Source organism: Salarias fasciatus, chromosome 12 (assembly GCF_902148845.1).
Source record: "Salarias fasciatus chromosome 12, fSalaFa1.1, whole genome shotgun sequence".
Classification (NCBI taxonomy): Eukaryota; Metazoa; Chordata; class Actinopteri; order Blenniiformes; family Blenniidae; genus Salarias; species Salarias fasciatus.
Window position 1 is genome coordinate 25,819,676 of NC_043756.1, and position 24,490 is coordinate 25,844,165.

A 24,490-nucleotide genomic window follows, 5' to 3' on the forward strand; every position below is an offset into this window, starting at 1 on the left:
ATGGTTATTTATATTCAAACTAAGTTCCCCATAGTGTGAGCTAATCAATGACTGATTGAGTGCGGTGCTCCATCCAATCAGGAGTCCTCAGACAGAAATGTGAAGGGATTATCAGCGCTTTGGGAGCTCAGCTCCAGAATTATTCATCCCTTTCTCCAAGGAAAACTCTTCAGACGGGTTCTCTAATCGCTGAGCAGCTTCCTGAATGTCTCCTCTGGTTTTCTTGACCATGTTCAGCAGTCCAACTCCTTCAGGGTGGAGGGTCTCTCCATCACCCTGATCTTTAGGTCCGTTGAAGCTCGTCCACCATTGACTTCGAATGTAAAAGCGACGCCCGTGAAGCTTGCAACGCGTCCGGTGGGAATGCACCAGACTGGATCTTCAGAAACGGGATGTTTTGCTGGTTTTTCATGATGCTGTTTACTGTGATCTGGTTCCCTGCTTCACTGTGATGAGAAAATAAATTTATTCTCTTTGTAAATTTCTCTTGGCTTTCCTGAACATCTTGTTTTTCTCAGGGTTACTATCATTTACCGTACGTTCATTGTCTGTGGGGATTCTTCAGACCAGAGAGGCCAAGCTGAGAGATTTCTGAGTGGAGGTTTGCTTACATGCTGAGTCCTGTAACAACATCGACTGCTAAGTGGGCATTTAGCCCGATCACCATCCGCTGCTGAAGAAGCTTCAAAGGTAGCTCAGCTTTTAGGAAAGGGTCACATTGTGTTTTAAAATATATCAAGAGGGCAGGAAAAAAAACAAACACACACAGATTTATGTAGGTTCCAGTAATTTTGTGCATGGCATCAGATAAAGATGTAATTGTCATGTGAAGTCGTCATGTTGCGTCTGCAGGTTTAATGGAAACACTGATTTAGCTTTGTTCACATCGTGCTGGATCAGGGATATAATCCTGAAGCAAAACACTTTGGCGGGCAGCAGTGGGCCAGTGGCTCAGGACGTCTACCTCAAGATCTTGTATTAACGGTGATAAACGACATGCTGAGTTTCCACCCTATCTTTTACTGGGGTACGCCATTGAGCGCCACATGTAACGAGCTGATGGGAATCAGGATTATGGGGATTAGTAGCTAGACCTGCAATTGCTGCTGAACAGCTTGAACTTGTTAACTCATTTTCTTTTCCCCTGAAAAAGGCCTTTTTGTCAGTTTTTGAGCTAAGTCAGGCCTTTTCTTGTTAACCTCCGGCAGTTCACCACTTGCCTTTGTACCATTTCTATTCACTGGCCTTCAGTAGTCCTTAATAACTGGAAACACTGAAAGACTTTTGGCTGCCTGTGTTGTTCGCTACCAGCACGTCAAATGAATGATACCCTTTTATTTGCCGCCGCCGTGTGTATTTATGAAGTCCTGTGTCGAGTGAAACTCCATTTAAAATGCTTCTTATGGTTTGTTATCAATAAATGATAGAAGTGGGAGTAAAGGGGGAGGGGGATCCAGAGCCTGAAAACTAATCTGTTGGAATCATTCACACCCTGCCCGCCTCTGGAGTCGCTTCCTTTAACAAACCTGTCACTCCAGCAGTTCCCAGGAAAGCTCTTTGTCATTTCAAACAGCAGCGTCAGTAAACAGGCTTTTTTTTAAAGTGCGTTTGGTCTAGTAATAATAGCACAGCAGCACAGCCTCTGAAATCACCTGTACTCAATATGGAGTCACCAAGTTTCAGTTGAATTCCAGTCCTGAAAAATTTCATCTGGTAGAAAATGAGAAAGAAAAAGGAAAAGACAGTTTTGTTCTGTTTTGATGGGAGCGGCTGCAGATCCCAGGGTCAGCCCACCCCTTTTTATTTTTGGCACCATTCATTCCAACGTTCAGAGCCTCTTAGACCGTGTTTACGCCACATTTTCAGGTGAAAATAAAAAAACTTTCCTTTCATGATAGAATCAACGAACGGCGCCATCTCGTGGCCAACACGGCAACTACGACATTTTCAGCGTTTCCGTCATTTTTGTGTAAACAAGCATCTTTTTCAAAACTCTGCTGCGTAAATGTCAAACCAAATGCTTTAATATTTGTCTGGTGTCCCACAATGCAGATCGTCCACAAGCAGCATTTTGTTCTTGACTGAACAGAACGTGCTCCTGAATCTGATTTGCTCCGACCGAGAGATTTTTATTTCATCCATAACGTGAGACTATATTGAATCCAGACAGAATCAGACGCTATCAGTGTCGTTAATCGCATTTGAAACAGCTATGAAGGGTTAGTTAGTTAGTTTAATATGGTAGTAATATAATATAAAGCTTTGTGTTTTCTGTCATAATTCTTCGGGGAACGTTCAGAGCCATGTCGTCTCCTCCCGTTGATACCTGAAGCCTCACAGCTGCAGTCCAGAAGAAACCGGATCCCTCAGACTAAATAGATCCACACTGGAGGATATTAGCGCTGAATGAGAACAATATTTAAATAAAGAGGAAGCAGGGAGGTGGAGCTGAACGCCCTTTAGCTTTAAAGCTGAGGTTTGTGTAAAACAGATAATATTGCCTTCAATAGGCTCCCAAACAGTTTTCATAGTGTTTCAAATGTGATTTAATACTGTGGAGGAATGTATGCATTCCTCATCTTATAGACACTGTATAAGAAAAGACGACATAGGAGAAAGACGTTTCAACACTTCGTGCATTGATCTGTGATGAGTGGTTTTACTTGAGACGTTGTCGTGTAAACGAGGTCTGATGTGGTAGTTGTTCGCTCATGTTTCCTCTTTCTCTTTCCGTTTTTTAAGCGCACCTTCCTGCAGATTGGGCCATTTCATACTTCTGAGGACTCTCTTGAACGCCCTGTTGCTAATGAAACCCGTCCATCCATCCATCAAACTTTAGACCTACTTGCTGTGAAATGGAACCTTTCTTTAGGTCCACTTGCACAGAGTAGAACCTGCTGGTTGGAGCTGGAGTGTGTTGGTGTGTCGGTGATGGAGATGTACTGAACGGTGTTCTTGGTCTTGTGCGGTGTGATCATCTCATCTCTGTCCTCCGTCGCTCCCCAGGTGAATGAGATTTACCACGACGAGTCCCTGGGAGTCCACATCAACGTGGTGCTGGTGCGGATGATCATGCTGGGATACGCCAAGGTGAGAGGAGTGATTAACCCCCCAGGTGTGAGAGAGAGGGGCTGCGGAATCGAGCTGCATGCACCTGTCCCACTTTTTTAAAGGACGAGTACAAGTCAGTCAGATGTGAATCTTATTTAGCGTGCAGCATCGCTGCTGACTGAACGTCCAGTGTTACCTGCAAGCTGTAGAGACGGTTAGCTTATTTCAGAATGGATTTCCACCCAGTGCCACCATTAACTGACCTGCTGTCATGGCTCTGGGAGTAAAAATGCTCTGTTTTCTTGATTTCAATTCTGTCATACAGCTGCATGACACTTGGCACTGATTGCAACCCTCCCCTCCCAAAATGCAGCAAAAGTGTTTCCATTTTCATACTGTCCACTGAAATCCTTCCCCTGCCCCTTTTCTCTGCGCCTCAACATTCAGTCCAGATCTCCTGATTGTGTCGCTGCGGATGTTTTCTGTTGCTCGTGCTGCCAGCTGGAGAAAAGGCTTCTGTGGAAGGACTCATGTCTTTCCAGAAGCAATGACAGTAAAGCAGAGAGGCTGAACGGGGAAGGAAACGCCTGCAGATTGCAGACGTCAGCCATTGGTGAACTGTCACACTGACATGCAGAAAATTAGCAAGTCAATTGACAATGGAGACGGACGCCTGCAGAATGACTTTCTGTTCAGATTATTGGAAGAAAATCCATTTTCTCTTGTTGTTATTATCAACCCAGAGTGCTAAATGCACAATGTGCCATCTGCACTGAGAGGTTGTCGCGCCATGTCAGTCTGCTGACAGAATCCCAATGTGCTCATCTCCCCGCTCAGCCTCTCTCTCTCTCTCTCTCTCTCTCTCTCTCTCTCTCTCTCTCTGTCTCTCTCGCCCGTCAGTCCATCAGCCTCATTGAAAGAGGCAACCCGTCGCGCAGCCTGGAGAACGTGTGCCGCTGGGCCTTCGTGCAGCAGAAGGGCGACCCTGAGCACGCCGAGCATCACGACCACGCCATCTTCCTGACTCGCCAAGGCTTCGGCCCCACGGGCATGCAGGGTGAGCCCCTCCACAGGCGCCAAGTTCGATCCCTCGGCAAAAACCTTTTCTCAATACACACGGCAGTGCTTCACTTCACATGAACACCAACACAACATGTTCTATTTTTAGCTGTAATCATGCATTCTGTTGATAAGCAATAACCTGAAATCCAGCAGCAGACGCTCTCAATCACACTGCAGCCCTCAGCCATGGAGCAGAAAGTTATTAAATAGATGGATGATTGGAAACGTTTACATTTCTTAAGATAAAAACTGAGATTGAAAAAGGTGAAAATAAAGGTACTCAGTGGTTCAAAAACTGACCTTCTGGTAAAAGCTGCAACTATTTGATTGTGAAATTACATTATAAATGTTTTATTAGGTCCAAGGTAGAAATTTTAGGCTGTTTTCAAGTGGAAAAGACAAAAGTTTGATTGCGTTTTGGGTGTGTTTGCACGATAACGATGTTCGGAGCCATTGGAAACGTGTAAACGGGGGAAATTTGAATCTTTTCATGAACTGTGTTCCTGGTCCGGCACACCTCAGTCTTTCTGCACAGCCTGCGGATGAAAGTATAGCTTTATGGTGCAGAGAATGGAGTCCTGGTTGGGAAACGTTCATGTTTCTAATGTGATTTTGCTCCCAGGTGTCTCCTGTTTGAACGTTTTTAGATTTCATTTTAAGTTTCTGCCAAGTGTGCGTCTGCTGTCCCCTGTCCAATTGCTCCTAAATTAAATAAATAGAGTATTCTTCTCAGCAGTATGTGTACAGTTTCATTACAGAAACGAACAACAGCGCCCACTAGTGGACCAATATTGTAACTGCGTTGTTTTCAGCGTTTTTTTTTTTTGTTTTTTTTTTCCATTTCCATGTGAAAGGACATGGTTTGTTTTTGTGATGAAGCACAAGCAGATTGAAAACTCCTGCAGGAAATCCTCCTCCAAGCTCCTTTTGAGCTGCCTAATTCCTCAGTGTCCATCGCTGTGTGTAATGACCTGCAGTGGGAATCTATCAGCTGCCAGCCCCGTGTTTCTCATTTGTTTGGTTTTTTGATCATTAAGTCTCACACAGCAGCCAAACTGACATAATGAGGGAAAACCTAGCGTCCCCAGCCGGCGCCGCTGGAGCGCCATTCAACCTGCTTGATGTCTTCTTTTATTGGTCCCTCTGAAAATCGGCCGCGTTTCACCAACCAGCAAGTCCTCTGCTGGTGAATTAATGAGGTTTGGTTCACGGAAACACCCCTGAAACGGCCGGCGCCCCCCGGGACATCTGTGGATGCTGCCAAATTACATCACGACGATGTTTCAGGTGAAAGTGCCTCATTGTTTTTTGCATTTTCATTTCAGAAAAGCTTCACATTTACACGGAAACGTTTTGAAAACGATCTGGCTGAAAAATTCGAAACAAATTCTGACAAAACCGGACATACATATTTTCTCCCAATGAAATTTATTATATAGTTACAGTATCATACAGATGTAAGAATTTAACTTTCTTTTTGTTTTGATTCACCGGGTAGCATTACATTTTTGTAGACATAGGAATGTATTGAGAGAAACGGGCCTCAGATATACAGGTCTGGCAAATTCTGCTCTATGTGAGCGACCCCTGCCCCTCACCCGCTTCTAAAACGCCTTTCACAGGGAGCGTGGAATGATAACATTATCCTGAGTGGAGCGGCGATCTGTGGGTCCTCCACCTCGTCTGGTCTGGAGTCACACTCCGCAGTGCAGGAACATCGGGTGGAGAGGCCATCAGCGAGCGCCGCCGTCACACACCTCGGATGTGCGACTCGCATTCGGCCCGGCTTCCAGAATGGGCAGCGGGCTTTCAGGGAAGGAGGCGGCGAAGGTGGAAACTGTAAGAAGTGCTAATGTAAAAGCTGAGTGTGAAAGTAGAGAGAAAACCGCCTGGAAGACGACGGGCTTCAGTTTGATCTGACATGAAGAAAAACTCCACAAAATGCAGGTTTGATTTGATCGGCCTTCAAAGGTAAAGCTGAGGGGTGGAAACTTAAAGGCGCCACTCGATGTGGACTTCTGTCTTTTGATTGAGACTTCACTTCGGGGAAAATACATACCTGTATCTCCACAAAGCCTCGCCATCCTAAACCCTAGTTTCATCAGATATAATGACAATAAAAGGCTTCTGACTCTTGGTCTTGGGCCTGTCATGTTATATGAAGCATTGTGGCGGATGAATGAATGAATCTCGACTCTCTGTAATGACAAACAGAGGTCACGGCATCTGGGATTCACAAGGGGTTTTTACAAGCAGGACCAGAGTGTGGGTAGTGAATTGCCCCGGGTAATTGTTTACAGCCTCTCTGAGGAGGCGGCGCTGCCCTCAGTCTCTGGACTCATTAGAGTCTAAACAGTTTATTAAAATTTAGTCCAATCAACTCCAGACCTGTGGGAAAGTGGGACTGCTGTTTAATTGAATAGCGGCGCAGTGTGAGAGCCGGCTCTGTCTCGTCACACACCTCCATTCTCTCTGAATGAGCAAAGCTCTGTCGGACTTCCCACTCCACATTTAGCGTCTGCTGGCGCCGTGAGGACCAAGATGAGACGTCAGGAAGGGAACGGTCCTCCAGCGGCAGCAGATGATCACTTCCTCTCAGACCCATTTTCCACTGCAGGAGCTGCACTGGCGACCACGATCGACGCCAGAACAACAAGATTATCACCTCCCAGCGTCGGATCTGTTGAAGCGTAGAGTCATCGATCAACTGTCTGGCCGTGCAGGGCTCATCGATTAATCGCTGAATTGATCAGCTGTGGCTTTACGGCGCGGCACATGCAGGGGTTATTATTGGACACTGACGCGTCAGAGGATGAACCCCCGGCTGGAACACAGCCGTGGCTAAAAGGCATGAACTGAAAGATGGAATCTCATTAATCTCACTGGGGTTCCTTCGATCGGCTGCTTTCCGTCGCCTGTTTTAAGTCGAGAAAAAGGCGAGCAATTAGTTGGGCGGCCAATCTCTGACTGAGATCTCGCCCTGCTTATTGGAGCTGCAGGCGAAGCTTTGTTTGAAAACTGGGAGATGATCTAAATTTCTGTGTGATACAGAGACCAGCAGCGGAGGCCGTTGCACAGAGCCCCGACTTCACCGCCCCGTCATGGCTTTGGAAAAACGTGCTGCGTGCATAAAAACAAGGAGATAAATCCAGCATTCAACATAAAGCTCGTTCTCTGTTTCATTACATTCATTTCCGTCTCTAGCCTGGTCTGGGACCTAATTATGACTTTTTCAACTCAGGAAAAATTAACAAAAATCTTTATTTTTCTGTATTTAAACATCAGCCTGTCAGGCCCCATTGTCACTTTTCAGGCAATGATTTCAAATGAAAACGCGAAATTTTCCTAGTTTTCTAGCCACTGAAAACACAACTTTTTGACTCCATCTCAGCTCAGTCACTGTGTAAACGGACAAAAGCAACACTTTCTGGAAATGCTGTGGAAATGCAGTCACTGTGTTAAACGGCCGTTGTGCTCCAAGTCCAGATTCTCCTTCGCTCCAAGTCCGATCAGCAGTCAGTGTTTGTCTGCCTGCTTCAGCTGTGGTCTGACTTTATATTCCTCCTTGCTTCCTTCCTGAAGGAGCGTGGAGATAAAGTGAAGCCCTCCACGGGTTGTGTGGTTGACCCTGGCAGCCAGAGGTCACTTCGTGTTTGGAATCTGATGTGCAGCTCCAGATGCTGGAGATCTGAGTCTCGGACGGCAGGCCAGGGCTGGTTGGAGACGCTGAGGCTCCTCTGCAGCTGATCTGAGGCTGGAGAAGCAGCAACGCATCGAGTTTACACACAACCTGTTCATGTGAGGAGAATCAATATGGTCTGGAGGCTGCCATGTTTGTTATTGTCTATTTGCCTGTAGTTCAGTACTTCTGCGGTCTACATGGGACTGAATCCATGTGTTTCCACAAAGTTTAGTTTTTTGTTTCCTCGGTGATGTTTGTTTTTTTTTTTTTTTATTCACCTTGAGCCAGTTTAAAAAAGTTGTTTTTTCAGTAGCTCTGAGTACATTTGTCTTGTAAACAGACACAAAATGCAACAAAGGTTTTGTGTTTCCACTTGGAATCGTTGATTAAACCTCAGTCTCAACCAGTCATTGGTATTGATTATGTTATGGGTAATGTTAATCAGCTGCTGCTTCAGTGCCATGTTCGGTTTATCGCAGAGCTGTGATCGCATCTCCAGCCTTCCTGGGATGGGTTTCAGGAGAAAGGGTTTGAAACCAGAGCCAGAACCATTTTTTAATCAAGTCCCATGGTTCATATTTCAGATTTGACACACTGGCGGTTTTCAACAATCATGTTCTCAGTGGGCTTTTGGAGGATGAAATTGACTGTGATTGTTTGATGGAGGTCAGAAAGACCTGTCAGCTTTTCCTTTTCTTGGACTGACTGAAATACCCCAAACGTAGCTTTGGGGTATTTCACTCAGCAAAACCAAAAAATCTTTTGACATATTCATATGAAGATGTTGAATTGTTCTTGAAGTGCTGTGCTTCATCATCTTCATGTCAAAATCTGTGAAAAGAAATGCTGGAAAATGTATCTGTGGTCGTAAATCAATAAGATGATGGTTTTCACTCCAGGTTCAGCTTCCCTGTCCTTTGCTTCCATCCAGGACATTAATCTATGATTGATTTCATGACTTCCTGTTGGACTCCATCGGTCAAGAAGCGGCGTGCTCGTTTCAGTGGCGTCTGGGGAAAACAGCCAGCAATCAGCTCTCCGCGGTCTTCGTCGTTAGGTTTTGATGAGGTCCAAGCCGAGCCGGGTGCCACATGCCATTAAACCTCTCCGTTTGACTGTGACTTGTTTTGAGAGTGAATCATTTCCACAATCCCAGATAAACAGCTTCTGACCAAAACTCGGCCCGCAGACACGCAAGCAGGCAATAAGAGAGGCTGATGGCCGGGGCTGAATCGAGCTGCTGCTTCTGGCTTCCATAGAAAGATTTGATCCATTAGCAACAGCTCCAATCATCTAGGGATTTGGTCCCAGTCTGTCCACTCTGTCCAGTCTGTCCACTCTGTCCAGTCTGTCCAGCCTTCAGTCAGTCTGTTTCTACTCACACTTCATTCCTCTTTCAGCCTCTGGCTGGACAAATGTTTTTCTCACTATTTCTCGCTCAGAGACAATCACCACCTTGCTATGAAACATGTAATTCACCTGGAATTAACAACATTTTAAATACCAAGTTTTCAACTTTGAAACTTGGAACAGTATTCAGACAGATTGATCCATTTATGAGTCTTTGAACCAAACACTCGTGACATCTCTTCTGTTACTGCTCCTTCATGTGTTCACGGTCAGCCAAGAGTGAACTTATCGGGCTCAAGGTTAGGTTCGCAGCCTCGTCACGCGTGACCTTTTCACTGCATTTGGAAAAAGGTCTTCACAGCATATATTCTGTGTCTGTGTCAGGTTTGACTGTGCTGGCTGGTGAGTGTAGTCCACTAATGCTGACAGCCTGGAAGGAAGTAAAACATCACTCTTTCATTTGGCTGAAAAACACCTCTGCGACCTAAACATGCACTGTGTATTGCCGAAAGTATTTGCTCGCCTGCCCTCCCATACATATGGCCTAAAGTGACCTCCCACTCGCCATCCCGAGGATTTCCTCTGCTGTGGCTGCACTGTCTGCAGGCAGAACATCTCCAGCTCTTCCAGGGAGACTTTCCTCAGCTTTAGGAGCGTTGATCGGAGTTTTGGACCATTAGTGAGGAGAAGTCCTGCCTCAGTCTCTGCTCTGTCTGGTTCAGGCCTGGGCTCTGTTCAGGACAGTCAGACTGGATCCTCCAGGTCTTCCTGGACCTGCTTTATGTTCTGGTGCTGTCATGTTGGAACTCCAGAACCCCCCTGCATCTAACTTCATACTTGGCACAAGCAGCCAGAAATGACCCGTTCTCCTGGAAACCACCAAACCTAGACTGCTCATCACACTGGTAGATGGATAATCCTGATTGGTCCCTCAGGAGAACAGGTCTCCGCTGGTCTAGAGTCCAACGTCGGTGAGACACCTGCACAGGTGTCCTCCTCCCATTGTACCACGCTGGAATTCACTGACCTCCACGGAACAATCGCTCTCTCACTAATGCTTGTAAAAATGGTCCACATGCCAAGCTTCTTCACTGTATTTGCCTGTGGCCAAAGGAGTGATTAGAACAGCTGATTTCAATCATTTGGAGAGCCGAGCAAATAGTTTTGGCAATATAGTGAAAGGTCACCATATGTTGGGCAGATCTGGAAACTTTCATCCGTCCTGTATACCACTCTGAAACCTCTTTTTCCCCTTGCTACGTCTTAGCAAGGCCTTCTGGAAGCGCCTCACCAGGAAGTCTGCTATTTCTGCTGCTATGAGTCACTGTACGTTACTGCAAGTGGTGAATCGTTAAATCCACTCCGAAACTGACTTCAAAATAATCAAGGTCACGCTGTCAATTGGAGAGCCGATTTGAAAGAATGACGAAAATGAGCTGCCGTCACTGGTGTGTGAACGACCACAGCCCTTGTTTCACATTCCACTCACACTGGTTTTTCTCCACTGCACGGTGGCACTCAGGAGAATATCTGTAGCTGGCTTGAAATTGATTGTTCTTCTTATTCATCTGGCTCATAATCCTTGGCATCAGCTTAAACTTTAGGTTCTTTATGTTATGAATCCCAATGATGCCTAATTAGGTCCAGCCGTCCCTCAGGTGTGCTTGCATTTTGCATGAGCTCTCAGGCAGGATTCTGTCAGCGGTGGTTCACGTGTGCAAAGTGCTCTGAAACGTCAAAGGCTTTTTTACAATTTGGATTCCCTGGTGAGCACATTGTCATGCAGAAGGAGCTTACGTAACCATAACCATCGCACATGTCTATCCAAGCATTGACATGTCCCATATATGTGGCGAACAACTCAAGAGAGATGCTCCACTTTAAAGATATTCCCATTTTACTGAGTGTCATTGACAAAAGTGGGCAAAAAAAAAAAAAAAAAAACTGCCACAAAAGCTTAGTGCGTGTTTCTGTTTAATTTAGCTTTGCTCAACTAATGGATGCTGTGTTCAGAGCACCATTGTGTGTCGACTGCATGCTGTGTTGTTCTTCTTTGTGCAGCAGTATTATGACAGGAGGTGCATATAGGAGAAGCACTTTCACTGAATACACTGATGACAAAGGAATCCATCCATCCATCCATCCATCCATCCATTCATATCCGTCCATCCAGTGGAAATTAGTTCCATTGTACCACAGTGGTATAACAGCATACATCTGAAGTCACTTGTGATAGTTGTGGGTTTGTTTTCTGATATTATGGCTCCTACTTTTTGCAATTCATCAAGCAATACACACACACACACACACACACACACACACACACACACACACACACACACACACACACACACACACACACACACACACAGAGCCTCAGTTTGAAAAATAAGATCCCATCACCCTCATTTTTTTCTATATATTCAAAACAAACAAATGTACATGTGTTTTAATTCAATCTTTATGGTTATTTTGTGCCCAGTTGACGGTGATGTTTGGCCACTGATATCATTAACTAGTAGTTCACTCACTCTGACGTTATTTGTAGCATTTTAAATATCAGTTAATGTTGCCTTGGCCTGGTGAGAGTAAATTCAAACTGTGTGGTGTTTTTATGAATTCATCTTTCTGTTGATGTTTGTTGGGATTGAGCAAATCGATGTTGAAATCTCCACAGACAAACAGAACTTTCTGATTTGCTTTTGAAAAGTGTCCCTCCATCCATCATTAAGAGTCTGTTTGAACTCGGTGCTCTGAACCTCCAGCTCACAATGACATTTTTCTTCTCCATAGATATTTCCGCTGTAATACACTCCTGTATGTTATCCACTGTTGACAGTTTCTCCACCACCTTTGACTCAAGATTCCTGTGTGTAAACAAAGCCGAACCACCTCCACGGAGCATCGAGGCAAATTTTCAAATATTGTGTGGTGAAACGTTTTCAGCAAATATCTTATGTTGTCTTGTAAAACTGAAGTTTTCCTTTTTCTTTCCACATTGTCCTGATGATCACATTGAGGCTGCACAAACCAGCAAAGACATCCCAAAGACATCCCAGCAAAGACATGGAAAATATATGTGCACAACATTTGTCAAAGCAATATCATGAAAATTCTGACTGAACTCCAAATATTGATGAATACTACATATCAGAAGGAACCTTTATTCTTCCAAGAAGTGGAATGCTCTTATCTGCGTTCCTTCCTGAAACCTGTTGATGTGAGCTCCGTCCTTCTTCCTGCAGGATATGCTCCCGTCACGGGGATGTGCCACCCAGTCCGGAGCTGCACCCTCAACCACGAAGACGGCTTCTCCTCCGCCTTCGTAGTGGCTCACGAGACCGGACATGTGTAGGTTCCCTCTCCTTTGTCTCGTCCGTCCCCCGTTTGGAAGCAGCTCGCTTCTAGTTCTGGCTGTATCGCCGTGTGAGGAAGAACTTCTGTCTGTCAGAGTAATGGGTGCTTCAGGGGACATCATTCAAATTTCCCACCACAAAATGCTATTTACTTTAATTCATGATGAAGGATTTTCCAGAAAGTGAGAGACCAGCGACTGTCAGTGCCTTTTTGAAGGATGCACATGCGTCAGACCATTCCTCCTTTTAATGCCGTGGACTTCAAAAATAGACCCAGACAAGTGACTGACCACCAAGCAGCAGGAAGATCACACTGCGCTGCTCCAGTCCAGATTCAACAGCTTCAAAGTTGTGTTGTAGACAAGACCACCCAACCAGAGACCGAGTCAAAACCAAGACCAGAGAGTCCCAAGATCAAGACAACAAGACAAGAGCGGAGCAATTGTCAAGACAAGACCGAGATCTTGAAAATTCGGTCTTGACACTGAGACCCAGTTTAGAGTAATATGATGCTACTAAAAATATGACTTTTGAAATTAGTCCAGATTCACCGTTCAGGTAAAGGGGGGTTAACAGAACAGCACCAGGCGGTGGATGTTCTTAGCAAAGAGTGTTTGGAGGAAGACATGTCGCTTTGTGAATGGACCAGACTGTTTTTGAATTCCACTGCAGTCTGACAGAAATGCAGCCAGAATCCAAATCTTTATATTATTCCAAACCCTTATTTTCTAAAAGTCAGTCTTCCAGAAAAAGATGCATAAAAATGAATAGAAAGCATGATGCCCTCCAGTCTGAAGATCAGCATTTCAAACCCTGTAATTTCTTCTCCTGCTTGACAGGCGCATTGTATGACATTGGTGTGATTTCAGATGATGAACATGGTGAAAACTCATCATAGTGAAGCCGGTTTGTCATTTGCATACTTATCTGCTGGTTGGCAGATATTTTCATCCGTCTCGGGCCCTGTCAATGTGGCTGGAGAGCGGAGCTCAGCCCGTAGCCGTCAGGATTGACAGTAAGATAAGGAATCTTATTGGGGAAGAGGCTGCCAACCTCAATATGGCCACGCTTGATAACATCTGATTGCTTCACTCATATGGTAAGATCCAGGCTCGGCTGAGACAGACCAGCGTTCTGCAGAGCTCCACAGTCCAGAAGGCGGTCTGCAGGGCGAGCCCAGACTCCTGGTATTTTCTGAATGAAATGCCGTGTGAAGCAGTGGCAGTTAGAGAAGCAGAATCCGCGTTTGAGACAAAGCAGCAACAATTCCCTCTGCAGTAATGACAAACATTTACATCTGACCCTGGGGCAAGTGGAGGGTGGGATTTATTTTCTGGAAATCAAAGCTTTTATAAAGGAGGATAAAAAGATACTGTGCAGTGCACATCCTCAGTTTCCTGGAGCTATATGTGTGTGAGAGGGTGCGGGATCATTCCTTCAGCTCAATATGAAGATGAAAATATAGGACAGGAGATAAAGAAGCTGCTTCACACGAGGAGACGGCAACTAAGCTTCGGAGCGGGTTTGACCACAGCATCCATCGGCTGGAGGATTTCAGCCGAAGCAGCGCTGGTCAGGAGCTGAACTCTGTGAAAATTCAGGTTAAAACAAAATTGAGATTCCAAAAGATGTTATTATTCATTGAAATGATGTCCAACTTTACATAAATCTCAGCTTCATACCGATAATACCTTACTGGAGAGTGACTAGTTTAGACTTCTGCGATGAAAGCGGCGCGGTTTTGGTTCTTATAGTCTAAATCCTGAGGTCATTTTGGTGATAAGCGGCGTTATCTTCTCAGACTTTTCTGTTTTTGAAGCTCTGCCTGTTTCACATCACTGTCTAAAGACTTAAAGAATTTATATTTTCTTCTAAAACTTTTCATATCTGGATTAAGGAAATCACTTGCAGGAATGAAAGCCGCCCTCTCAGGATCCTAAAATCCTTCACATCTGAATGATCCAGATTAGGTTCTTCGTTTATTAGAGCCAAGTTGGGCACTGATATGCTTTCATTTGTGCTGTCATACACTGAACATGAGAGATTTAAACTTCCCTCAGAGATTTGGCTCCGTATTGACAGGACTGGAATCTGGTTTAGGCTGCTGGAAGTCACTGTAGGAATATGACCCTTATGAAGAGACGGACATGTTCAGCAGCCGCTGGGTTTCAGACGGCGGCCCATTATCTCGATGCGTCGTCCAGCAGTCCGGAGGGGTTTTCAGTCTTCCTCTGTCCTGCTGTGGTGAGTCTGAAATCTCATTGATATCCAAATGAAGCTCTTCTTGATTTTGAGGTGACAGCAGAGAAAAGCGAAGCCCTAAATGTCACAGCTTGAACTGAAGGTGGCCCGAGGAAATGTTTGTGTCACTGCAGATCATAGTTCAGTCGTTGGTCTCAAAGCTTTAAAACACCGACATGGACAAATGTTGAATTTCATTCTGCCTTCTACTGGAAATGCAGAGCTTTGCCGGCACGTCTGATGTGCTGCAGGTCAAATTTTTAACCCATTTTTAACTTATTTCCATGTATGTTGACCCAGTTTGACAGATGTTATTAAAAGATTCCAAGACATTCATCCATTCATTCAACATCTATTCTTATTCAGCGCAGGGTCATCAGGCACTTGATCTAACCCCGGGTGAGTAGAGGTTAAGGCAGGTTACATCCGGGGCAGGCCGTCACTCACAGGGTTTGAGGGTTCAAGATTTTATAGGAAACTCTTGTAACTCCTTTCTGGTGTTTCAAGGTGTTCATGTGTGACTGTGGATCATGTTCACTACATTGAGACTGAAGTACGGTGAAGTCTGTTCACTGAACAGCTGATATCTCCCCTGGCCGCTCAGTTAGGCAGAAATCCCAGCCGTCTCATTGGTGTGCAGGACCGGTGACAGTGTTTCAGAGATGGTTTGGAGAACCAGGTCTTTATGAGAACCGGTTCCCAGTGTTTACTTTCCAGTCGGTGTGAATGATGCGACCATCCAGCTCAGGCAGGAAGACGTCTTTCACCAGAGCAGCAAGCTGGAAAAATGGCAACCAAAGGGGCTCAAACGCTTGAAAATTTGCGTACATTTCACAATAAAGCAGTGTGGATATTTCCTCAAAGGGAGGAAATGCTGCCAACATGCAGAAACACGTCTGCACACAGCATGACGTTAACACATCCTCTGCTGTGAAGAAGCTCTTCAACTAGCACTGCCTGTCATCTGCCTCATTGTAGAACCTGCTTTATAGTTCCAAATTAATGCCGCCTCATGTTTGTTTTGTTTTTCTGAGAATTGATAAAGCAGACTGGAAAAAGAAACCGTCAAAATCTTCCCATCCCTACAGACGGTCCCTGAGTGTTTCCAGAAAGACTGGTTTTCATCCGTCTACATGAGGGCGGAGCTGCAGCGTCTTCCAAAGTATGGTGTTTTCACTTGAAACGGCTGCCATGTAAACAAGAGCCCGGCTCCGCTGGGATGAGAGAATTCCTGCTGATGCTTTGAGCCTTCCTGCCCAGCAAATATCATCTTGGGAAACGTAGACTCCTGATGCGTTGGTTTTTGATGGAACTCTCCCCACAGAAGGGATTAAAAGAATTACTAATAAAAGAATCCCATATTGAGTCAAACTGTTCAAGGAAACCAATAAATCTGGTCAAGAGGCTTTAGGCACCAGAACCCATGTGCTCACCAACAGTGCTGGGTCCTTGAGGTAAACTTTCTTTCTCCACACTGCTGCAGCTCACAACACCTTTTTTCTTTCTCACACGTCATCATTATTTCCCCTACCTTGGCAGATTTATGTTCAGTGCTCTCCCTGGATGTGTGGGTCTGCTGCCTCCCGCTGTGGCGTATTCATTCAGGATTAGGAGTCTGTCATTATGCCTGTTAAGCAGTTTCCATGGCAAAGACATATTTTTAATGTATTGTGACCTCTGTGAAATGTCATGTAGGAGTATTAGATAATTATTTCCTCCGGCTGATGATCAAAGCCTGAAATTATAGCGAGCTGCGTCTAATCAGTACAGGCCGTGTTTGCAGGGAGACATGTATAATCAACAGGGTGACCACTGACCTGATGAAGTCTGCTTTTGTCACTAGTGAGTGTGTTAGCATCTACTTCCAATCTGAGTGTGTATGTCTTTGTTTAATGGAAAATCTATAAATCTCCCCTCTTCTTCATGGCGTCATCCTGTAAAGGGATGGAGCCAAACCCACCATCGAACCTCGTCCTGGTATCGATATTGGTATCGGTTCATCCCACTACCAGTGGTTCCAAACCTTCATTCCCCCTTTTGCTTTTCTAGTCGTCTTAAAGAAAGGTTGCACTCCGATCTGCAGAGACACTACAGCTTTGCAGACGACCAGCTTCATAGGCGTCTTTATTCCAGTCTGCTGAATCAGAGATGAAAGGTCAATGTAACATTGATGACTTTGAAATAATAAGCTAATCTAATTTATTTTTCGACTACGAGTAGGTTCTCAGTGCTCAGAGCTGAATTATTTTAATCCTTGCATTTTGTCTTTCTGTTATGTTTTAAACTGCAACTTTTTGGAAACAGTCTCAGTTGTGTAAACAAGCAAAAACGCGTCTTTGTGGAGGCTCTCCATCTCTGTCTGTGTGAAAAAGAAAACTTTGCACACCCTGATGTCCTGGTTTAGCTTTTCTAACCAGCTCCAGGAAGAGAAACACCTGCTGTCTCTTTACTCAGAGAGTAAAACAACATCCTATTTTTATATACGGTGGACCCGATCGTTTCAGGAGATGAGGAGAAGGAAACAGTCACCACACCTGCTGAGCCCAGTGAACTCAGACAGTGGAACAGAAAATAAGTTCATTCTGATAAAATGACTCTGCGTTCCAAGCAGTGAACCCGTTTTTAATTTGATGCCAGCAACACCAAGCACAGAAGTTGCAGTACTGTTTTGCTCCGGTTGCATCAGCCTGATTTTTTTTATCAAGTCTCTGGAAGAGTTTGAGGGCAGAGAGGACTTTGATAAATCTAACAGCCGAGGCGCTTCCCATCCGGCCTCCACAGTCCTGCGTCCTCCGTTTGGGTTCATGGTGTGTATTCTCAGCATGTAACAGATGTGGACTGCGGACCGGTCGATGATCTGCAGAGCCGTGCTGTTAGAATCCATACACCAAAGTGGCCTGTCTTCCTGGAATAATAATGATAATCAGAACTTGAAATTTTGTTTGCGACACGTCATTTCCACAACTGTGGTCAACACCCTGCAGTTTTCCAAATGTTTGCTGGTCTCTGTCCGGACGCAGGCTGGGAATGGAGCACGACGGTCAAGGAAACCGCTGCGGGGACGAGACGGCCATGGGCAGCGTGATGGCGCCGCTGGTGCAGGCGGCCTTCCATCGATACCACTGGTCCATGTGCAGCGGGCAGGAGCTGAAGAGATACATCCAGTGAGTTCACCCTCCGCCGCCCAGAGTCCATCCACCTGCTTCAGCCAACACTTTCACACACTGTTTTCAGCCAGGACGCTTTCAGCCGGTCAGATCAAGGTCACTGAAAAGACTCAAACTCAGTAAAGCCTCCGCATGTTTCCAGTCTATATCGAGCATCGAGCGTCTGCCTGTCATGAGAAAACCAGCCTCGGCGTTTGAACCCATGCAACCGTTTAACATTTATTTAGTGCAGCAAAAAGTTAAATTGAGCATGTTTAGTTCTGTCTGTCCGTGTTGTATCAAAATCTCTATGTACTCGATGTTTTCTTTGTGTTAAGGGATTTATCACTGATTGGCTTACCCCCATCATCCACCGGCGCCTTTGTGGCTGCGCTGCAAGGTTTCGTCTGCAGCCTCATCGTGGCGGTTGTGTCTCTTTGTGTCTCTTTGTGTCTGGTTGTGGTTGGTGTAGGTACCAGATCTGTCTGGTTCTCTGTGAAGGAGAAGGTTGTTCAGATCCCCAGATCTGCAGCTTCTCTGAAGATTTCACACCACTGCTGCTGTGGAAACAGGCGTAAACAATCACAGAGAAGTTCTTTTTGGCGGCTGGCGTTGTTTTGTTTTTGCTGTTATTCAGTCACGTCTGTGCTTCCATCATGTTGAATTTGGCTTTTAGATGCATATTTTTCTTCTTATCTCTTTTGCTTAGCGACGTGTCTGTTTTAACGACGTGGATCAAAGACCTGAGGCTGTTTTGGTGGTATAAGTATCTGTTTTAGCATCTTCCTCCACTTCCTTGCTTGTTGACTGTGGCAAGCAGAGAAAATAGACTCGCTGTGAATCATTTGCGCTACGGCATCGTGCTGCTGCCGCGCTGCATCCAGTGGAATAACAGCCGTTAAATGAAATGGGATGTTTTTGTTGTACCTGCCGCAGTGCATCACATCCGGTGTAAAATGAGGATTATTCCTATTTTGAGATTCATCCATAGTTGGGTTACAGTGCAAGAGAGAGGATAATATGCATGTTCGTTAATAACAGCAGTCATTAAACAGTTTCCATCAGTATTAGTCACTATCAGCATTAACAATATGGGTTCTAACTGTATACCACATGTTCTGTCATAATTTCAATGTATTTATATAAATTGAAATTAGATGAAGCCGTAGCATAGTGATATTTACGGCTCGCCTGTTACTCAGGGCGGGAACTCATCATAAGCTGTGATTTATCAGCTCACAGATCCCTGCAGATAGAAACTTTCTGAACTTCACAGCACATTAAGATCATTTATTGTCTTCCAAGTCGCATATTGGAAAACTTTGCAGACTTCATGCATTAAAGCGTTTACTGCATTTCAGGAAACCAATTGCTGGTATTTATAGATGGCAGGAAATAGAGTTTTCTGTCCTGTTTCCAACCTCATTACCCCCAAGACACATTTGAAAGAAGAAAAGAGTGGACGAGAAGACTGGGAGGTTTAGACGAGCGACGCACCGATAAACCTGTTTTATAGGACGAGTGCTAACCTGATCCTGAGAACTAGCCTGATACTGAGTACTGATAAAAGTACTTATCAAATACCATTAAGGTTAATTCAATGTTAATTTAATGTCCGAAGGTGTTGTGTTGCTGTATCCACCTCAGTCACTATTTTACGAGTACGAATGTGTGCGGTATCAGAGCCGATACCTGGCACTGGTATCGGTTCAGACCACTTTAATTGTGAAGATGTGTGTGAATAATGCATGTGTTCCCTTCCTCTGTTCAGTGGAGATGCTAGACGGTGTCAGGCAGAGCGCAGCGCTCGCCCTGCTCTGGACGGCATTATCTCTAACCCCTAACACCTCATGTGGGAGTAAACACATTCACAGCCTGCAGTCAGTTCACACTTTCATTTCATTTTGTTCCGCCTCTCTGTGGTGAAAGACTCCATCTCTGACAGAGGATGCGGACTCCATGTGATGGACGGCACATCACAGCAGATCAATCGATGGCCTTACTGTACGGCGTTGTGTGAAGCGGCACGGCGGCGGCTTCACTGTGGACAGAAATCAATGCGTGTTATTAACAGCGTTGTAGCAGGAGAGTAACGTGGAAAAGAGATGGGCTACATGTTTTTTTATGAGTGAGAGAAAGAGTCGTGCATTTGGCCGTGAGAGAGGATTCCTGTTTCAGCACTCTGAAAACAATGCAGTTAGCACACACACACACACACACACACACACACACACACACACACACGTGCGGTGCAGAAAACAAGACGCTTAAATGAAAAGTTTAGTGTTTTCACTTTGTCGATGAAACTTCGTCGTGTAAACGGGGCTAAACAATAAACACATCGCGGAACATGTTCCACGCCTGAAATCTGACTGCTGAGTGAAACAAGAGAAACCGAAAAGAGCAATCTAAAGATGAAAGGCATTTAAAATAGGAGAATAAATAGAGAGAAAGTTAAAATGAAGCTTATAAAAAATGCATTTGGAACTGTGTATTTTCTGCTTTTCTCATATTGATGTTCGTCGGCCCAATTCAACACCAATGTTCCGTCCTCTTCTCAGAGAACGCCACAGTCCAGGAACCTCACAGAGAAATAATCCATTTCCACCAGAGCGGATACTTTCCCCTCGCACCAAGGCTAATCAAAGAAAAATAACAAAACTAAAGAAATCCGACATAACAAGTGAGAGCAGAGCAGCGCTGCTTGAAATGTCTGGAGCCCCCGGGGTGAAGACTGCACCTGCTCTTCAGGTGAAGCCCGACTTATTTCAGCAACACAGTGAGGAACCGGACTCTGCTGCTGCTCCTCCAAGTGATTATATATATATATGCATCATCCAGCCAGAGAAGGAAAAACACACAATCACTAATCATATATGTTAGAAAAGAGAAAAGCTAATTGAAATGTGAGGCCATCACCCATTGTCAAGTAGGGTTATTTGTGTGTGTTAATGACTGTTTTCCATTCAACACATTATAATCAGAAGTGGAGCAGCGATGCTTCACATTCAGACAGTAGAAATAAAGTGTAAACTGTCTGGAGGAACATTCTTTGGTGTTAATGAGAACGACAAACAGCCAGACAGTGAATTATGTTGTGATAAAATATCAAGAGGAGCAGAAAGACTGGGGTTGGGGTTAAAATCTCCCCCTTTAATTTACGGGAAGCCTCAAACTGAAGCGTCTGTTAGAGAGATTTGCCTCCATTAAACTCTGAACTATGAAACAGAATGACCAGGCAGCAACAATTAAAGCTCAGGGGGAGATAAAGGAAAGGGAGAGAGCTCTGATCCGTTCTATTGATGCATTTAATGTAGACATCATTAACTTGATCAACCATCAATTTGTCAAAACAACACAAGCGGAAGTGTTTTGTTTTAAAGCTGATAGAGAAAGACGGGAAATGACCAGCAGTTGATGCCGTTGCTTTTAGATTCAGGCACGAGTGGTAGAAATATCACTGCACCTGAAAGTCAAAACATGGCAAAACGACTTTCTCTTTAACCATAAATAAAACTGACAAAACCTTTATGAGTACATGTAAATTATAGCCATGACGTCCAGGATTTGGAGAGCTGAGAAGCAGACGAAACAAACAGCTGACCGCCGTCCGATCTGGTTCTCTGACTGCTGAAGTGTCTCTTCCGGTTTCCGCGGCAGCACCTACGACTGTCTCCTGGACGACCCCTTCAAGCACGACTGGCCGCAGCTGCCCGAGCTCCCCGGGATCAACTACTCCATGGACGAGCAGTGTCGCTTCGACTTCGGGGTCGGCTACAAGATCTGCACGTCGGTGAGTACACTGCCGAGGCGCCACGCCGCTTCCAGCTGAAAGCACCGATACCGAGGCCGATACCAGCTCAAAGCGCTTGTGTTTACGCGCCTGGAGGAGTCCTTGAACATACTCGATGAAGTTCTTGACTTGAATACTGAGTGTTTGGCTTCAAGTTGAAGCTGACGTTAGTTGAAAAGCAGTTTGAAGTGGTGGATGATCAGACCACTGCCGACGATTACACAGCTCTTTGATTCCAGGGAAACTTTCACAGGCAAGAGACCAAGTCTTTGCTTGTTGAGGTTTTTTTTTTGTTGTTGTCTGTTTTCTCTGCAAAGTGAATTTCTAATTCATCTTAAGAGGGTTGGTGTTGGACAGGGGTGCAGTGGTTTGCACTCACCCTTGGTTTGATTCCTTTGATCTTTCCTCTGCTAAAGTGAAGAAGAGCTCGTTCGGCTTGTTTGTGTCCGTCCATTTCCCAGGTGATTGGATGGACTCTCCCAACGACCCCACGCTGGTTTGAAGATCTAAAGTTGGGCTCATTTCATTAGCCTGTACATGATGAAGGCCTTCTTTCAGTCCAGTAACCTGTAAAGTGACTGACTGACACTTCAAGGGCTCATTGCTCTGCTTAGGGTTCATAATCTCACAGGTCCAGTCAGCTGACTGGGAATCCGGTGAACTCGCCACTGATCCAGAGTGCTGTCCTGATATTGGCATCTCCGTCAGGTTCTTATCACGCCCAGTTTCAGTAGAGATTTGGAAAACCTCAGAGGTCTGAGTATTGTTTGGAGTTTGGAATGATCTTGCCTCAGTCCTGAAAGTTATTGTTTCACCTGAACATTAAGCATTGATGCCAACCTTCAAACGCTGGAGCCGCTCTCTGCTTTCTGCACACAGCAGCTTCTCATTGATTTGTATTCCAGCTGACCTCACCTGGGGGGAAGGTTCAGCCATTGTACTTCTACACCAACCCGAGGAGGAGCGCTGGCCTGCTGATTGATTTGTTCTGCTCGTCGTTGGACAGCCTCTTGACCTGCACCGTGTCCCAGACGGGCCAATAGCACCAAAACCAAACCGCCAGCTCCATTTATCAAACATTCAGACTGACTGAGACCACAGGACAGTCTTATAGGACCGTCTTAAAAGACTTCAGATCACCTGGAGTTTGGTTGGGTCACAGCATGATGGGGACTAAACCACCTTGATTTGTTTATTCTGCTTCAGTGACTAGAAGTGGCGAGGAGGTCGGTCATGATTCCAGTCTGTTTGACATTCAGTTTGTGTTTAATCCTTTGGTTCTACTTAAATCTTCAAAAAGGATTCGGCACATTGAAGTCAAACGTCTGGCCCCGTACCTTTGACATGTGCCAGATTATTTATGAGCTGCCTCTTCAGAAACCAAGAAGAAAGACTCTGGGCTCAGCGGGGGAGCAGACAGACCCGTCCGGCGCCCGGTGTTGTTTGTTTGATCATCCGTAAAGTACCTGAAGTTGAGACAACTTCAAATCATTACGTTAAAAAACGTTGCTCCTCTATCTGTGTTAAAAATACTGAGCTGTACCTGTAGAGCGGCGCCGGGCTCTAGTGAATCCATCGCCTGTTAGCCCTCAAAACCACTGGTCGTTCTGTAACTCCGCCCAGCGCGAGGAGCTGCAGTTATGATAAGATGTTGGTTGTTGGGGCAGCTGACCTCTGACCTCTCAGTCCATCAACAGCCTGTTTGCAATGTTTTGAAGTGAAGACTCAAAACTTTTGTTGCATTATTTTTTCTTTTTTTTACTTTTTGAAAATCTCTTTCTGTGGCTGCTCCTCAGAGAACGAGCCTCCACCGCACATCCTGGACCGTCCATGTTTAGAAAGTAAATCATTTTTATTCACAGTTTAAGACGTTCTTAATTTTTTTATTTTTTCCGCCTCACTGGTTGGACTTGCCGCACGGTGGCGCGGTGGTTAGCGCTCTTGCCTCACAGCAAGAAGGTCCTGGGTTCAAATACCGGCCGGGGCTCGGGGCCTTTCTGTGTGGAGTTTGCATGTTCTCCCTGTGTGTGCGTGGGTTCCCTCCGGGTACTCCGGCTTCCTCCCATGGTCCAAAAACATGCATGGTAGGTTAATTGATCACCCTAAATTGCCCCTAGGTATGAATGTGTGAGTGAATGGTTGTTTGTCTATATATGTCAGCCCTGTGACAGACTGGCGAACTGTCCAGGGTGTACCCCGCCTTCGCCCACAGCAGCTGGGATCGGCTCCAGCCACCCGCGACCCCGAAAAGGATAAAGCGGCGGAAAATGAATGAATGAATGAATGGTTGGACTTGATGTCTTGAGCCTTTTTCTTTACCGGCAGCACTTCGTCTCAGTTGCGGCAGTTTTTAAAATGCTCCATAAAGTCGAGCGCTTGTTGAAACGCTGCTGCTGCTCGTGCTCTCCGCGGCTGCAGTGGCTAATTCTCCGTCGGCAGCTTCAGAGCTGTTATCGTCTCGTTCGCTCAGAAGGGTCGAAGCGGAACAAGCAGATGGGTTTAAATGGGAAAATGTCATGTTGTCACAACACAGGCTTTTGCTTTGACGACCACTTCATTTTGCTGTCTGATACTTGACTTCACTCTTATTTTCCAGCGTCACTCTCACCGCAGTCTTTTGATTGGATTCTCCTCGTATCCATCCCTGGAACCACTCGTGTGACGGTCCGTTAACAGGATGACAGACTGCTGGTCTTATCGTCAGACAATAGAAAGCTCCTTTACTGTAGAAGAACTGAAACAAAGGGGACAGGGCCAACCGTCATCGTACTAATGGAACCTACAGGTTTTTATCGTAGGAGTGTTCATC

General features: G+C 45.3%; 1 protein-coding gene across 1 annotated transcript in view; it reads left to right on the forward strand.

Annotated features, from left to right (window-relative positions):
- Positions 1-24,490, forward strand: part of adamts3 (ADAM metallopeptidase with thrombospondin type 1 motif, 3) — a 128,668-nt gene that overhangs the window by 57,969 nt on the left and 46,209 nt on the right. The window contains exons 6-10 of the mRNA XM_030105563.1: positions 3,007-3,090; positions 3,952-4,108; positions 12,391-12,496; positions 17,763-17,906; positions 21,549-21,681. Of these exons, the coding sequence (XP_029961423.1) occupies positions 3,007-3,090; positions 3,952-4,108; positions 12,391-12,496; positions 17,763-17,906; positions 21,549-21,681 (624 nt within the window). The remainder of the gene's footprint in view (positions 1-3,006; positions 3,091-3,951; positions 4,109-12,390; positions 12,497-17,762; positions 17,907-21,548; positions 21,682-24,490) is intronic.